Raw genomic sequence first — 17,501 nt, 5'->3', positions numbered from 1 at the left:
AATTCTTAATATATATATATTTTTAAAATACGCTAGCTATTTTTTTATCGTCCAAACATTTTCGCTCATATAATCAATATATGTAGTAAAAATTTCAAATGTATCTTTAAACTGTAGTTTTTCCATCTTCTTTGGTGAGGAAGCTTAAAAAAAAACCGCCATAAGAGATTTTTTTTACTTTCAAAATTAATGTAAAATGAAAAGAAAATCTTACTTCTTTCTCGTAGAAATAAAACTTCGATCCGTCTAAGACGCAGTATCGACTTTTCCAAGTCCCGGAATAGAACCAACCCCTTCCGGTCAGTTTGTGAAGAAAACCTTTCCTGAGTGGACAAGCGAAGGAATCACTCGCCGGAATATCATGCTGAAACAAAATTGAGGAATTATAAGTGGTACTTGAAGAACACCAATATACATCATTTTTAGATGATACATGCAGAAACATTTTCTAAATAGTTTTTATTTTTTATTTTATAACCGTCGTTGAACAGCAGACCCACTATAGATTTTACGGCTACTAATGTTCAACTCCGTAGCCTTGTCATTTTAAACCCAAACCAGAAGATAAGGGAATTCCTGGATCAAGTGTTGAGAGAAAGTTGCCTCCATGGAGGACTTTTTGATGGAACTGACCAGCATTTGCGTTTCATGGATAGGAAAACCACGAAAGCTTCACATGGTTAGCCTGATGGCAAGGGGACCCATGATCCGTCTAACACTGAGTATATTTTACGTCACCACTGTGGTCGTTGTTAGTCTAGAATGGATTCATATCGACAAGCCATCACTAGGATTCGAACCCGGTTCACCTCATTGGAAGGCTCTATTCCCTGAGCCACCACGACTCTGAATAATTATTTTTCACAATACTTATTTCTTTTAAACACAACAATCATAAAAATAGTTTAAAAAAGGAATCAAAATGGAATTAAATGTTATCTCTTTTGTTTAACAGCTTGCCCATTTTTAATGCTTATTTTTGCTATATCAATTTTTTAAAACACGCAATTCAATTTTTATGTCTATTTTTTAAACAAGCGTTTCTAAGTTGTGTCTACTTTTTCAATGACGGTTTTGAGTTACGCATTTGAAGAAAATGACCTTTTTATTAAATGTGCAATTCGAGCTATGTTCAAAATTAACATTTCAACAACTATAAACTCATAACGATGCAATTTTCACTAACATTTTTGGAAAACTTTCAATGACTTTTAACACCAATCTCGTTTATTGATAATTTTTTCTTTGGTGTTTATCCAGATCATTTAAAATTTCAAGAATATCCCATAATTTTAGCAAAAAGAAAAAAAAAACTTTGAAATTTTTTAATACTTTGTGACTGCTTCTACTTATTATTTTTCAGAGAATACATGTGACTGACATGTCCGAAATGGGTGGATGTTGACAATCACTTACAAGTGAAACTAGGGAAGTGTGACTCGCCAATTTTGAAATAAAGTAGTGGGATGTATGCCTTATGAGAAATAATTTTAGGGGGCAACATTCGTTTCGGCCCATAGAGGGTGTTATGAGAGATGAAAAATAATTCAATCTATAGAAAAATCGGTATTTTATTACTTCAATGCTGACTATTATTGTAATTGTCTCATAATCCAACTAATTTGTAATTAATTGGATAATTAATTAATTTGCTAATTAATAAACTAGTTAACATTCTTTTCGGCCCGTAGAAGGTCCTGTGAGAGATAAAAAATAATTCAATATGTAGAAAAATTGGTATTTGATTACTTCAATGCAGACTATTAGTTATTGTAATTGTCTCGTAATCCAATTAATTTGCTAATTAATAAATTAATCAGAAAATTAATTAATTTTTAATTAATTATTGATTAATTATTAATTAATTATTAATTAATTATTAATTAATTATTAATTAATTATTAATTAATTATTAATTAATTATTAATTAATTATTAATCATCAATTAATTATCAATTAATTATCAATTAATTATTAATTAATTGTTAATTAATTAATTATTAATTGATTTGCAATTACATACTCCAATTAATTTGGAAAGTTTTTTGAAAAAAAAAATTAAAGAAATTTGATGTCAATTTTTTTTTTTAAAATTAACCTAATAGGTTTTCTGAAAAATTACAGATATATACAATTTTCGAAATCAATTTTGACAATAAATATGCATTATATAGTACGTGAAAGTACCACAAAATTAATTGGAGTATGAGATAAATACAATAACTAATAGTCTGCATTGAAGTAATAAAATACTGATTTTTCTATAGATTGAATTATTTTTTATCTCTTACAGGACCTTCTATGGGCCGAAACGAATGTTGCCCCCTAAAATTATTCCTCATAAGGCATACATCCCACTAATTTATTTCAAAATTGGCGAGTCACACTTCCCTAGTTTCCCTTGTTAGTCGCTTAGGTAAATGTTCCAGGTATATCAGGTAAAAGTGTATACGAGGTCTATTTAAGTTCCACTACCAGGTATGCCCTACATCAATGATTTTTAAGGTTCAGCGTCATTGCCCGGTATGACCTTCATCAATGCTTTTTTAAGGTTCATTGCCACTGTCCAGTATGCCCTACAATATTTCTTAAGGTCAACTGCCCGGTACGCATTTAACCAGTACTCCGAACACTGATGTTTCTCCTCAGCAGATATTAAATATAATAATATCAACAAATAAATTAATATCAAATCGGACATTCACCAAATTGAGAATGTGATTGTTGACATTCACCAGTGAAAGTCGACATTCTCTTGGTCATTCAAGGCAACATATATATTTAAACTATACTTTCAAGATGTTCGTGCAATATTAATAAGGTATCGTCAAAAGTTGAATACATTAAAAACATGTTTTCCCTAAATTAAACGCTTTTCTTGAACGACCTTCGTAAGTGAATATCCATGTTGGAGTGTATTTTGCAAATAAAAAAACTATTTTGATTAAAGAAGAATTTCTCAGAGGTCACTAGACACCGGTAATTATCTTTTGAATTTTGTGACATTTAATTTATTTTAGTTAATTATAAAATTTCAAGAACATTCATTCTTCATAAAAATTTATAAATACTTCTTTATTTTCGCAAATCTTCTCTAATTTAGCTACTTTTCATGAACGACCTTCATGAGTAAACATACAAAGCGAGCTCTTCAAAGGGAAAGCTTTTTTTTGTTTAAATAACTATTTCTCAAATGTCACAATAAACACAGGAAACTATCTTTGAATTTTTTTTATTCTTTCTATATTTAATTGCATTCCTTTTCATGTAAAAAGAATGGCATCATTACCAACCTACGCTACAGAACGTTTAAGTGGTCTTCTACTCGTACATTTGCTTTCCTGCCTTTCGTATCTTTGGAACAAAAAAGAAAGCCTTTTAACTTAATGAATAGGTTTCCGAGTAACCATTTTCTGTAATTAGTGAGTTGATAGGATACGAAAAAAAAAAGGAAATCTGAAAATTCTGCGGGCATATTTTGAAATGAGATGAAGTATTTAGGACAGAACCAATTTCGGCCTAGCGTCTTTTGAAGAAAAGAAAAAACAGCACCTTTCTGTTTAAGAAGAGACAGCATTTAGAGTTTCATTACTAAAATATACCGTGAAGAAAAGGATAGTTCTACCAGTCATAATATATTAACAATGCAAATATTTATGATTACATTTGAAGTCAAAGTATTTATTTTAACCCACTTAAAAACATAAAATTTGTTTACCCTAAATACTAGTAGCTACATTATTTGTCTAAATTTTAGAAATTATATAAAATCTTTTCACTAAGTAGTTAAGTAAATCCCGCGGTGGACTGAACGTAAAGACACGGTTCCCAGTAGAACACCGAAGTCAAGCGTCACTGAATACGGTCAGTAAGCGGGTGGGGCCTGCATAGGGACCGAGGGTCCGCGGTATCGGTCCTCGTTAAGCCGTTAAACCATAAAGTGCTCGATATCGAGCAAGTCATTGGGCTACTAAATCAAGGGAGCCATCCCCTCTGCAGAGGATCAAAATTGCGATGGTATGTCTTCGGATAATCCTCAGGGATGTTTCCCAGACAGTCGCCAATAGCCCATTGTGCAAATCTAGTGCGACGTAACTAAAGTACCTACCCACTATGAAGTTTAAATGATTTAATGTTTACATTAATTCAAACAGCATGTCAAAGCTCGTCAGAGCAAGAATTTAAAGCTCGGCTTGAAGAACACGAGAGATAATTCCAAAGTCAGGGTATTAAACGATCTTCCATAGCTATCTGTCACCATAAAAAACTATCAGTGAGGTTATAATTTCCTGGTAATGCATTTTTTTCGTATGCTAAATATTTCTGGCTTTATACATTAATTGAACACTATATTATCAGAAGTAAAAATTTCTCGTCACTTTCTGCTTTAAATTAAAAGTTCAAAAATTCCTTTAGTTATGTAGAATTAAACTAAAAATATAGAGAAAGAAATGTAGATAATAATTTAAAGAAACACCATATAATAATTAAACGTGATAATAATACACTAAGTTTGCTATTACTTTTATGTTTAGTAGTGCATTTAAAATCGAACATGGGATTGCTTCCAACACCATTCTAAATAATTGAGTGCAGATAAATTCTTTCATTTCTTTTGTGTATACACAAATTTAAAGTATAATTTCAGTGTAAAACATTTTTATGTAAACAAACCACCTTTTGATATTAGCAATTCTATATTAGAAATATAATTTATATTTTTTGCTACGAACCAAATTCATAACTATAAGATGTTAAAATAAATATTAAATTGATTCTTATAATGATAATAATTCAAACGCTACAAGTATTGGCACTTTTGTAGGGTTTTGTTAGGTTTCTTGCTTTAAGCAATTTAAAGGGAAACAATAGAGCATATCTTAACTTCAAAATAAAATCAGGCAAATTCTATGTTTATAGCCGGATAAAAAATTGTCGTTAAAATTAACTTCTAAGTTGCACAATTAATACAAATGTAATTTTTAAATAATAAAAGTGTATCTAGTTTCTTTTGAAATTAGACAACCATAATGCTAAAGAAACACATTTTTTTTTAAAAATTTTACCAAAACTTTTTTTTTATTGCCCATTGTTGTATTTTTACACAATTAATTTCTAAATTTTTAAAATTCGCATTCCCATGTCTCCATGTTTTTAGTTCCAAGGTGTTACGATGAAATCGATAGGAAATTAAGCATAATTGAGATTAAACTAGATTAGAATATGATACTATTTACCGGGGTCAGAATAATATTATCATTTAGGCCGGTGTGATAAAATACAAAATAATAGAGAAAATATATAAAACTATTTACATATTTACACGAGATTGAAAAAAAAAACTGTCATCGACAAAGAAAAGGTTATATGAGCGATGGATAGTCCGGCAACTACCTTGTCTGTGACTCTGATATAGTGATGACCCCGGCGTCCTGGTAATACCACTCGTTTCTGGGTTTGCTCTATCACAGTTAAATGACCAATTTATCGTCCATCCATCCATTTGGGTTGCTCGCATACCGTGCTGCCGATGAATTGTCGTTTAATTTCCAATATTCCATTATTTGAACATGTCCGTTTTTCAAAAAGATGAAAGCTGGTAACGCAATTATTTCATTGTTAACATTACTATTGGAGAAGCAAGATATTCCGATTCTCCGATACATATTAATAGTATTGAATTTGAGTCTGAAATCTCACCATTATTATATTTTTGAACTAAATTGGGTGAAACAGCTTAGCCTCATTACAGAAAAATTTTAAAAAAAAACTGTAGAAAAAAAATCGAGAAAATAATAAGCTTTAACTAGTTACTGTCGATCAAAATATTTGTAAATTAAATATCTGCGTTACAAATGACCGACCGAATTCCTAAAACTAGACGTGAAATTAACCCTTTAACGCAGATGGGTGACCGGAGACCCTTTTATATAATTTTTTTTTTCGACGCTCTAATGACAAGCAAAAATATATTTTGGTATTTTTCAATTACAAAAAACTGTCTAATAGTTACTAAAAGAAAATCTGTTAGATCATCAGAATAATAATTGTACTAAAAATATAAAATTCAATTTGAAAAAAAATATTTTCATTGATATCCAAAATTATTCAATAATTGATTTTGCAACTGCAATAACTGCAAATAGGTGAAAATTTGAAAAATTATTATTGTGACGTGAGCCGAGTTTGGAAGATTTTACCTTTAACCCTTTCGCGCCGACTGTCACAAATACGTGCCAGTATAAAACCGTATCGACCAGGGTAAAAAGATAAAACTGGTAATCAAAGTATTTCTGTAGCAGTTTATTTGTGGGCGGAGTTATAATTGTTTGATTTATTTAATTCACCATTACTTTGTTCAAAATAAAACTATTTGGTTATACTTTGAATTAACATTGATTATATATATGATTAAACTAACAATAATTAAAGTCAAAGCAAAGTAAGTCTGTCAAATTAGAAACGACTACATTTAAGTTGCCGTTTTTTATTTAATTACATCCTGATTCTGATTTTGCACGATTGCTTTTCTGAATCACCCGTCCCCAAGGGGTTAACGCAGAAAAAGAGACACCGGTGTTTCATGTTGTATTGCATAGCCACATATTATTAAAATGCTAAATATAATGCTTTTCATTGATTTTGACCTTAATTAATGCAAAAAAAAAATGAAAAAAGTATGAAAAATATGTTTAATGAAATTTCTGCGTCAAAGGGCCTGTAAAATTTACGATAGCCTCATAAAACATTTATGACTACTTTTTAAATTTTACTCGACGAGGCCCTCCTGCAAAATATTTAATTAATTTAATCATAAATATGATATCACTTATTTATCAAGATGTTTTTCTTATTATTACATAATGAGATACAGATAAACAGCTAAAGTGATAACAAAATGTATAAATTAAAAATTTTATCAAGGTTTAAAGAAATTGATTTAGTAGGATTTTAGGCTTCATTATCTATATATTGAATTATGTATATAAAAATCCTTAATGAAGAATAAGTAAGAAACGACGTGCAGGGCTGTCAAACGCCGTTAGTGAGCCCTCGAAGACCCGGAACAGCTGATTCACTGATTGCGTTTTTGAACTATATCAGTCTCCAGTTAAAACGGCTTCGTTCACATAAATCCCATAGTATGAGGTATCGAAAGATGTAATTTTATTTTATTTTAAAACCGTCGTTGACCCAATTTTTGGGGTTTACGGCTACTAATGTTCAACTCCGTAGCCTTGTCATTTTGTACCCAATCCAGAAGACAAGGGAACTCCTGGACCAGGTATTGGAAGAAATTTTACCTGCATGGAGAACTTTTCGTTGGAATTAACCCACATTTGCGTTACGTGAAGAAGAAAACCACGAAACCTCCCACTGTTAGCCTGATGACAAGGGGACTCTAACCCATGATCCATCAACCACTGAGAATAATTTAGGTCAGAACTGCCGTCTATGCGAGACTGATGCAGATTTCGTATCGACCAGTCATCGCTGGGATTCGAACCCAGTTTACCTCACTGGCAGGAGAGCGCTCTATCCCTTGAGCCATCACGATTCAAAAAATGTAATTAAAAAAACTCAATTTTTTTTAAATTTTTAGACCAGAGAACTTTTTTAAGAAATTTAATTTAATTTTTATTTTATCGATGAAACACGCACTGCAGATGAAAACCCAATTACAGTGAAGTACAATAAAAAAAAAACTATTGTAATAATAAAAAATTTCGGCATATTTCTTTAAAAACATTGAAAGACATATTAAAAATATCAAGATTTCAAAAAAATCTATTTAAAATATTGTAAAGGAAAAAAAATCCGATATAAATTTCAAAAAAAATCAATTTTTTTTTTTTTTTTAAATTTTGCGAAATGATTTTTTTAACCTTGTTATGTAATAAATTATACAATAATTTGAACGACACCACCCATAAAACAAAGATTATATTTTTCATGTGTTTTTCTCACAGTAAAAATTACAGTCTATAAAGAATGACATCGTCTATTTTAGACTCCTTTCAAGCTCAGAATAAAAAAGCCAAACACAAAAACTTTCCCGCGAAATAAATTTGGATTATGTTCAACGAAGTGAATAAACCTGACGATGTTGAACAAGAATTTTGTAAAATGCGTCGACAGGCTACAAGAATCGACATGAATAACTCGATGTAATCTTTTCCATTGTTTAAATGAGGAAAAAAAAAGAATGGTGGGAAAACATTCACCGTAACTGTGGCGTTAAATCCTTTAAATGAATCCCATCTAGGACAATAACATCTGTGATGCGGTAAAAAATTATCAATAAAAATATTACATTATTCAATATAATTGCTGATTTCCAGAAAAACTTCTAAAAAAAAGGAACGAAAAAGAAAATAATTTCTTTTAATTCGTGTATAGAAAAGCCACACGTATGTATTTTTATTTTCATTCTGCCGTTTAATTCGAGAGAAAAAATTCTTCACAATTGATTCTGAGAAATGTGATTATTTTCCTTCCATTGCTAAAGCTATGAACGCTAAAATAGAATTTCAAAAAACTGATAAAACAAAATTTTCGAAAAAACGTTTTTGAAATAGGTAGCCTACCATTTAAAGATGCCAAATACAGTGAAATTTCTCCTAAAGGCCACCTCTACTTAAGGGCCACCTCTATTAAGGGCCAATATTTTGAGGAACGAAAATTTTCCCCATAGACATAATGTTAATTTTCCTCCCATTAGAGGGCCACATTTTCCTGACTACCTCCAATAAAGGCCATTTACCCCCCCGTCCCATGAGTCCCCCGTGCCATATTTATCAAACCAAGAAACGCTAATAGAAGTAAATAGACTGATATCCCAATCCAAGGCATTAATAAATGATGCGAATTAACTAATTTGTTTTATAGAGTTAAGGAATCATTAGAAACTAAAATTGTTTGCGAAAAAATTGTAAAAAGTAAACAAACTTCAATTGAAAATTTTTTTAAACATGTATAAAAACTTAAAATGTTAATAAACAGTTTTTTTCTACATAAATTTTGATTTCCTCATTTTATTTTTTGGTCACCCCCATTTAAGGGCCACCCCCCATAAGGGCCAATTTTCAATGAAATGACAGGTGGCCCTTACCGAGAGGTTTCACTGTATATAAAAATCTCAATTTAGATTTTTTTTTCCTTGCTCACATTGATTTTTCAATTACACGGCAACATTGAAGTATGAATCAGTGAAAACATGTAAGCATTTGATGATTTTTGTCAGCAAAAGTAAGCAAAACGGGTGATATTAGCAAACGTAAAAATTTTTTTACGTAAGAAAATTTTTTTTGAACATACAGTTCCGTTCCCTCAAGCTCAATAATATTCCCAATTTACTAAAGTTTTTTTCGATAAAGGGAATTTAATGTCCTGCGTAAGCGTTGCTCTTACTCATTTCTTCTTTTTTTTTGTCGGGAAAAATAAGAAAAGCGCACTTTCCATAAATGCTTGTGAAATATTTGTACGGGCCACGAAAAAAAAAAAAAAAAAGGCATATAGAGAATGGTACTCAAATCAAAGACTCGTGGAATATGGAAATCAATATGAGCTGATGTGACAGGGATGGAAATAATTTTGGCATTGTCGAAATTGAAATGATGCGCAAGATTCCAACAATGTGCAGCAATTGATGATTTTCGAATTCTCGATAGTACTGATAGGATCTTTAAGAGGATATGATTAACGGTAAATTTACAAGTTGTTGATTTACCGTTTCCCCCCCCCACCGTTTTCTATCGTCATTATCAGTCCGAGAACTCCAGTAAAGATTTGAGAGTGCTCTAGCTAGTCAGATAGTGTTCGAAATTTCGACTGCAAGATTATTCAGAGCTCAAGTTAAAATTTGATAGCTAATCAGAAAGGGATTTGAATTTTGATTGACGGTAAATTTCTTTTACCGATATTGCAAGAGATTTCTGATTGTAGTAGTCATAATAATAAAATTCGTATTGTCTCAGAATTCGTGTAATAAAATTGCATCAGTCTCAGAGCTACAGTAGAGATTTAGTTTTTCTAACTAGTTAGATAGTGTTGGAAATTTCGACTGCAAGATTATATAGAACTCCAGTTGAAATTTGAGTTTTCTAGCTATTCGGAAAGAAATTGCAATTTTGATTAACAGTAAATTCACGCTTTAGCAACAAGAAAAAAAAGAAAGAACACTCTTCCGATTGTGGTGGTGATGAAGAAACGATTAAACTAACATGGCAGTCAACCACAGAGCTCTTTTAAAAATTTAAGGACCCTGGCTAATTGGAAAGTGTTCGAAATTTAGATTTGAAAACACTACCCTCACATGAGAAAACGAGTCAATAAAATCATTATAAATTATCCTAATATTCTAATAAATGAATACAAACGTTGAATAACATTGTAACACCGGCAGAACTAAAATGATTTTTTTTAAATTTCTGTTTTAATTTTATATTTCTTTTTTCGAAGCGAGCTTCTCAAAATTAAAATGGAATCTTGAATATCTTCTGTCATCACGTAAATTCATTGTTCGCAACAGATTCTCGGGAAATGTATTTTTTAACGTGCCATTCTTCACACCTGCCTAAAAATAAACAGAAAAAGTTCGAAAACACCGCATTCTTTCATAATCTTCTTTCCTCAACTGTTTTTCGGAGGTTTATTCTAAACTATGCGTTTCACAACTTCGAGTTTCGTCGAAGCACCAGCACTTAAAATGATCTTTATGATCCCATAAATTGGAATTTCGCTGAATTGAATTCAGAAATAGATCAGTTAGTTTTAGATTCAGTAAAATGGCGGAAGTAATGAAATGTAAACTATAAGTCGATAAACACGCATGAGTTAAATATTTTTTAACATTTATGCTTCAAATTTTATGAATGAATTTGCATTCTTTACACATTGCTAACAAGTTTCCGCTATACAGGGGGACAATTATATATATATTGAACAGTATAAAATAAAACGCTAATTGTTTTAAAACTGCTGAGTGCTCAAACAACATTATTCAACATGTAAAGGTCACTACAGATATTCGGATTTAGACTATGACGTGTTCGACACGCTTGCCATCATTGGTAATTTGGTGCAGATGAATAGCAAAAATCTGCATGACCCGCTGAACATCGATGATGTCGATTACCTAGGTTGTGAGTTCGATCCCTGCAGACCGAAGACTTCCCGTAGTAAATGGTGAATGGTGCACGTTAAATCTGTCGGGTCACAATGCCGTCTATGTTTGTATGTAAAAAAAATTATACCTATGAGGTACTGAATTGGAGATAGATCATTCTCTGGTTCATGTCAAAATTACGACCTGCGGATGAATAGATATTGTGTGAATGTGTCCTCCCTGTAAAAAGGGATGTAACATATGCATGTTATCTCCAGATCATCCTCAGAAATATATCTTAGACCGTCGCCAATAACTCATTGTGCAGCTCTACCGCGACATTAATGAAAGTAACAAAATACCTGTCGATGACCTCCTGAATTGTAGTTTTCACCTTATCATTTGTTTCGGAGTTATTTCTGTATACATTATGTTTTATTTAGCCCCACAAAAAGGAGTCACATGAGATCAGATCAGGAGAACATGGGGGTGAAGCTAGTCCTGGTGGCCTTTAAGTACCCCAGCGTCACAATGCGGTCCCCCAAAGTGCTTCTCCAGGACGTCAAACACTCTCTTTGGCCGATGCAACCGTTCAGAAGATCCGATGCAACCGCAACCATTCGATCATCTGAACCGTTCATTAAGTTTTGACGGTTTATTTCATTTAGTTGAATAATTGTCACCCTGTTTCCAAGAAACAAGTTTTCGTAAGGGTGGCAACAATCAGGGGGGAAATAAGTAATATATTGAAAATATTACTATAGACTTAATTTTGCTAAGTAAAAAATTTTGACCTGAGTAGTTAAGAGAGCTAAAGTTCACAGCTACTGTTGTTTTATATTTTTTACAAGAAATATTATGTTTACTTTATTAATCATGCAACATATATAAACAAGGGCTCAGTGTTCGCCATCCAATGAGAAGAACCAGATTCGAATCTAAGCGATGGCGTCGATACAAATTCCGCATCCGGCTTGTACCGACCACAAGAGTAGGAGAATTTTATTACAGAGTTTTCAGGTACCATTTATAATAACATAACAAAGAATCTTTGTCATAATATATCCTGGGTATTAATTTTTTCGAACGCATAAGAACAGAGCTGATTAAACGTCTTTCTAAAAAAGATTATAAATATACAGTTAAAAGAGCCAAAAACATTATAATGGGATAGCTGCAAGTGGCACGTGCTGAAACGTGGCATTTATGTTAGCAACTGTTCTTTCCATTCTATTTCGAGTAAGCCAAGCCCGTCAAGTATCAATTCTCTTAAGTGATACATTATGAATTCGTTCAGAAAGATTCTTTCTCAAAGATTTCAATTCTTTCACTATATATTTACACAAGACATAACACAAAGACAGGTACGAAACCACGTGGAACATAAATAAACTAATTATCTATCGGAGTTGCCAGGTACACAAAACAAAAATATATTACGGTTACAATAAAACACATAAATAATTAATAAATCTAAGTTAATTAAAAGAAGTAGACGGGACAGAATTATATTTCAACAAATTCGATGTGCGATGCGGCTGTGTATTTAATTTACTTATCATTAATTAACATTCTAACTTACGTAGAAAGACTTAGCTCATACGTCATTTTGCTGATAAAGATTAGGTGGAGCTGATAGGTCACATGTGCGGGAGGTCTTCTTCTTCTTGTACCCAATTTAAAAAAGTTAATGATTTCCGAACATTTGTAAACCATTAAATTTAATTTGAAAAAAAAATTGTGCTTTAAAATGTATATTTATCTCTCTTAATATCTCGTAATCTGTGCCGGATTTTAATTATTTCTGTTTCTACCATTCCTGTCTTTTATCCGACTGATGAAGGTACACCATTGCGACATCGAAACGGATAAAGGTTTTTAATAAATGTATTATTATTTGTAATTTTAAAACGTTGGTTTTAATGAAATTTAATTTCCTCACAAAGAACTATCATCGTAATTCTATAAATCACTTTTGCAACCACATGGAAATATATATATATATTTTTCAAATTACAGAAATTCTGTCGTTGTTGGTGGATATGAATATTGTCTTTTGTATTCTGAGTACTTTATGCTCTTCAAACCTGACATGGCACGTCCCAAGCACTACCGGGGAATTATTTTAAAGTGAAACTTATGAAAATATATATGCTCTCGTGAATGACCGAAATCAGGAGAATGTCGACTTTCACCGGCGAATGTCGAAATATTTGCTTTATCCGATTTGATAGGTATTAATTCGTTGATATTATTATATTAATTCGATATTTCAATATCTGCTGAGGATAGATTAGGAGAAACTTCAGTGTTTGAAGTACCGGTTAAATGGGTACTGGGCAGTGGCATCTGACCTTAAAAAATATTGATCCAGGGTGTACCGGAAAAATGTATACCGGGCAGTATATATTTTGGACATTTACCAAAGCGACTATGTAATTATCAGCATTCACCGGTGGAAGTCAACAACCACCTATTTCGGTCATTCACAGTAACAGATAATTCATAATTCCCTCCGCCTGTAAACGCCATTTTTCTTTACTACAACTGGCTTCAGTGGTACATGTTACTGCCATCTACCGGCAACTGCTTAAATTAAAACTTGAATACTTTCGGAATAATTTCATATGTTCTTTTTCATCTTCGTTTTTTTACTATAACGCTTCGAAACCCCGGAGGGAATTATGAATAACCCTGTTCTTCAAAGTATTCATATCTGCTAAAAATATTTTCATTTCGTTCATCGTGGTGTGAAATCTTGAAAACTGACTTCATAAAAATAACTGGAAGTTAACTGTATGAAATTTTAAGCAGCCTTGTAAAAATTTCGTCCCCACTTTCTCTCGTTTATGGGTACCTTGTATTTGGTGAGGTATCCTAATGGATATACTGTTAATAATTCCTCGGAAAAAATGGTTAATTAACAATTTATTTAATTGTTATTTTACCATATTCAAACAAAGCAGTCAAGCTACCGTAAATAAGATGGTAATGAAACAGTAAACTGTGAGAAAAACCGTTTATTGACTGCCTTCACCTAATACGGTCAAACAACCAGAATTATATCGCAGTAACTAAGCCCACCTAATGAAGCTGCTCAGCTCCTCACAACAGCGTACGTATTATAGCCGAGAGGGCTAATCTGTCTGTCTCGTGATCGATAGAACTGGGGTTCGTGTCTCAGAGATGAGACCACAAAATTTCCTTCAACAAATGAAGAGTTTCCGGCCTCCTGCACTCTCCAATGTCCATTACCTGACGAAAAGCTAAGCTAATTTTTTTTACGGTTTTAAAACTATTCTAAGTAAACGGCTGAAAAACAGTATAGTTTAATAATAATGATTTTATAACCATAGTAGTTAGAAATGGTTTCAAAACCGTAAAGGTAAAAAGTGTTATTTACTGTAAACTAGATGTACAGACTGCTGCCTGTTATTTTACCACAACTTTAGAATAAAAATACAAACAGTGCGCCTTAGGTCTGAAGGTGGGTAAAAATGCTATCTCAATTGATGTAAGTACTAATTCATTCAGAACACATAATACGATATATTCATATAACAACTGAGCATCGTAAACTATTGTGATTGCTAAATATCAAGAAAATAAAAATTTGAAACTAAGAATGGTAATTTTTAATTCTCCATCAGAGGGGCAAAGGTGCACAAAAGATTAATAATTACATTTTTATAATTTATATTAAAAAAAAATAGACGTTTGACACTACGTAAAAAAATTACATGATACATGCAGTGTTACTTCAATTTCTTTTTAACCTTATGTAGTAGCTAACTCTACAAAATGCCCATTTCTTAAGCGAAATGTCCAACTAGGTTTTTCATAAAGGTATTTTTTAAAACACTATAAAAATAAATTTGAAAGAATATATCCAGACGTAATATTTTTGCTATCATGGTTCCTATACAAAAACATAAATTTAATTTCAGTATTTTAAGCAGATATACAAAAAGTATTTATTAGCATTTGAAGTATAATGTACTTTTGAATTATTTGAAGGAATATACATAAGTAATATTCCATTATTAACGGGACACTATATAAGAAAAATTGACTATATAAGAAAAACACATATTCATATTAAAGGAAGGTTTTGGAAGGCATTTTTTTCAAGTTTATGTTTGAATACATGAATCTTTGTTTTGTAAAATTAATTCAAATTTATTTTCCACACCGCTACATGTAAATTATTTTAAAGTTTATATAAAACGCCATTTCGTATTAAATCTCTCGTGCTAAAGCTCCTAAAATGTTGATACAATTGCCCCATCAATTCTGAAAGCTGTAGTTTTTAACTGTCTACCACTCAAAAAAATCCTTTACAAAAAGTGCAGTTTTTTGGCAACATTAGAATTAATTCATATTGAAATAACCCGCTTTGCGCTCACTTTCTATTTAAAATAAAGAAACTATGACTATTTAAAATAAAATTAATATTGACGGTTTAAAATGAAATATTATTTATAATGACCGGAAAAATTTTAAGAAGTGGTTCATAACGACTGTAAAAGCAATTTTTATTTTACTATCCTTCCTATCAAAATAAAAAATAGATCTAGGTGTTAAATCTGGCCATCATCTTTCCTAAAATTAGAGCGAAATTAAATCATTCGAAAGTTTCAACAGTCTTGAGAAACATTTGTCACTACCTTTTAAATATTTCCCGCTTGTGGCCCCCCGGTTTATCTGATTTCTAGGGGTGCAAGTGCACCCTCTTAAAAAGAACTTCCCCAGCAGGTGCCTTAGCATAAACAGTCTGTGTACTTCGAAATCGAAGAGAATAAATAAAATATAGTAAAACATGTTTGCAAATATTAATGAAAAAACTTCACTTCCATTAGGAAAAAAAAATCTTCCGTAAAAAGAGTTTAAAAAGGTGTTTTGATCTAAAACAATTAATAATTAGTAACTGTTTCCCTTTTATTTGCAAATAAGGTTTACACTTTCAAATAAATAATGAAGAAAAATATTTGTTTACAATTTTAAATTTTTCATGAATAAAAAAAAAAGAGAATAAAAAACTTACCATATTTGTTTTCACTGTACAAAAACAATAATCCAAAATATGCGCACGCATTTGTACACTTTATGCATCAATTATATGAACACCAAACTATCCTAAATCCATTTCTTCTTATTACACCTTGATCGTGAAACAACGGTAAAAGCACTTTCATAGAGCAGACGATTTTCACTAACAGCAGCCAGAAAACCTCTCCGCTCCACTTCCCACTCTGAGCGGAAGTGGCAGAATTAGTCAGGACGTAGTGGCTCCTTTTTTTTCTGTTGTTATTTTTTTTCAAAACTGGATGACATGAGAGAACGGAAGCTTAGAAGCGTATACTATTCCCTTTTTTCCTTCCTAATTCCTGAGTTTTTGTTTATAGTGTTTTGTTTTTGTTTCAATGACACGCGACGACAGACAGTCTATCATAGATTTCTTTTTCTACCTGACCGTTTCGAGTGACGAATGGGGTAATTTTAGTGCTTTATAGGGATTTTTGATTGTTTTTTTCCCACCGCTTCAAATAAGTTATTCCCTAATGTCGTTTCTGGAAATTCTGAGTCAAATCTTTTACCAGCTGTCACGTAAAGGGGGCTTGAACTAATAATGGTTGCGTGTTACAATGAAATTATCAAAAAGTGTCCTAAGGAAATTTTCCGTGAATTGAGCGTTGTTTTATTCATGGTCTTCTTATTCCTAAACGGAAACATTTTATTAGTTTAAGTTATTCTTCTGTACAATCGTGAATATACAGTATGTCAAAACAAAATTGAGAAACTTTAGCAGTACAATGGTGAATATACAGTGAGACTCAACAAAGAAAATTTTAGAGGGAACTATACATTTAGTCCATATCATATATGGCAACGTTACTTTTAAAAAGTAACGAGTAAAAGTACAAGTATTTTTAAAAAAAGTAATGAGTAAAAAGTACAAGTAAAAGTACAAGTACTAAACAAAAAAAGTAACGATTTAAAAGTACATTTCTAGGAAATCGAAAATTCAAAGTAACCTAAAATTTTATTGAATAATATTCTTATGTTCTTTAATGTTTTTGCAAAATTGTTGTTATTTATTTAATTATTTTTAATTTTGAAAGTTATGGATATCAATTCATTTTTAAATTCGGAAGAATATTATAATATAATTTTATAATATAATCGTATAATATAATTTTAAAATCAAATATAATTTTAATATCAAACTTTTTATGGATTTGCACGAAAAAGAAATTTTATCTATTGATTTTATTTAGTTTATTATTTTTATTTATTTAAATTACCATTGATTTAAAATTGTTTTACTCTTTAGAAACGCGTTTTAAAAACATAAACAAAGCAAACACGGGGTTTTAGATAGCTTTGTGATCTT

At 31.3% G+C, this 17,501-nt stretch overlaps 1 protein-coding gene across 1 annotated transcript in view; it reads right to left on the bottom strand.

Annotated features, from left to right (window-relative positions):
* The window catches only part of LOC107447628 (uncharacterized), a 63,597-nt gene extending 46,949 nt beyond the window's left edge, over positions 1 to 16,648 (bottom strand). Inside the window, exons 1-2 of the mRNA XM_016062583.5 lie at positions 16,152 to 16,648; positions 215 to 364 (exon numbers count right to left, since the gene is read on the bottom strand). Coding sequence (XP_015918069.2) covers positions 215 to 364; positions 16,152 to 16,202 — 201 coding nt within the window. The 5' untranslated portion in view covers positions 16,203 to 16,648. The remainder of the gene's footprint in view (positions 1 to 214; positions 365 to 16,151) is intronic.
* Positions 16,649 to 17,501: the final 853 nt, after the last annotated feature.

This window comes from Parasteatoda tepidariorum, chromosome 4, assembly GCF_982258835.1.
Source record: "Parasteatoda tepidariorum strain Cologne lab strain chromosome 4, Ptep-v5.0, whole genome shotgun sequence".
Lineage (NCBI taxonomy): Eukaryota > Metazoa > Arthropoda > Arachnida > Araneae > Theridiidae > Parasteatoda > Parasteatoda tepidariorum.
Note: the sequence above shows the minus strand (reverse complement) of the source record. Positions and strands in the feature narration are given on the sequence as shown.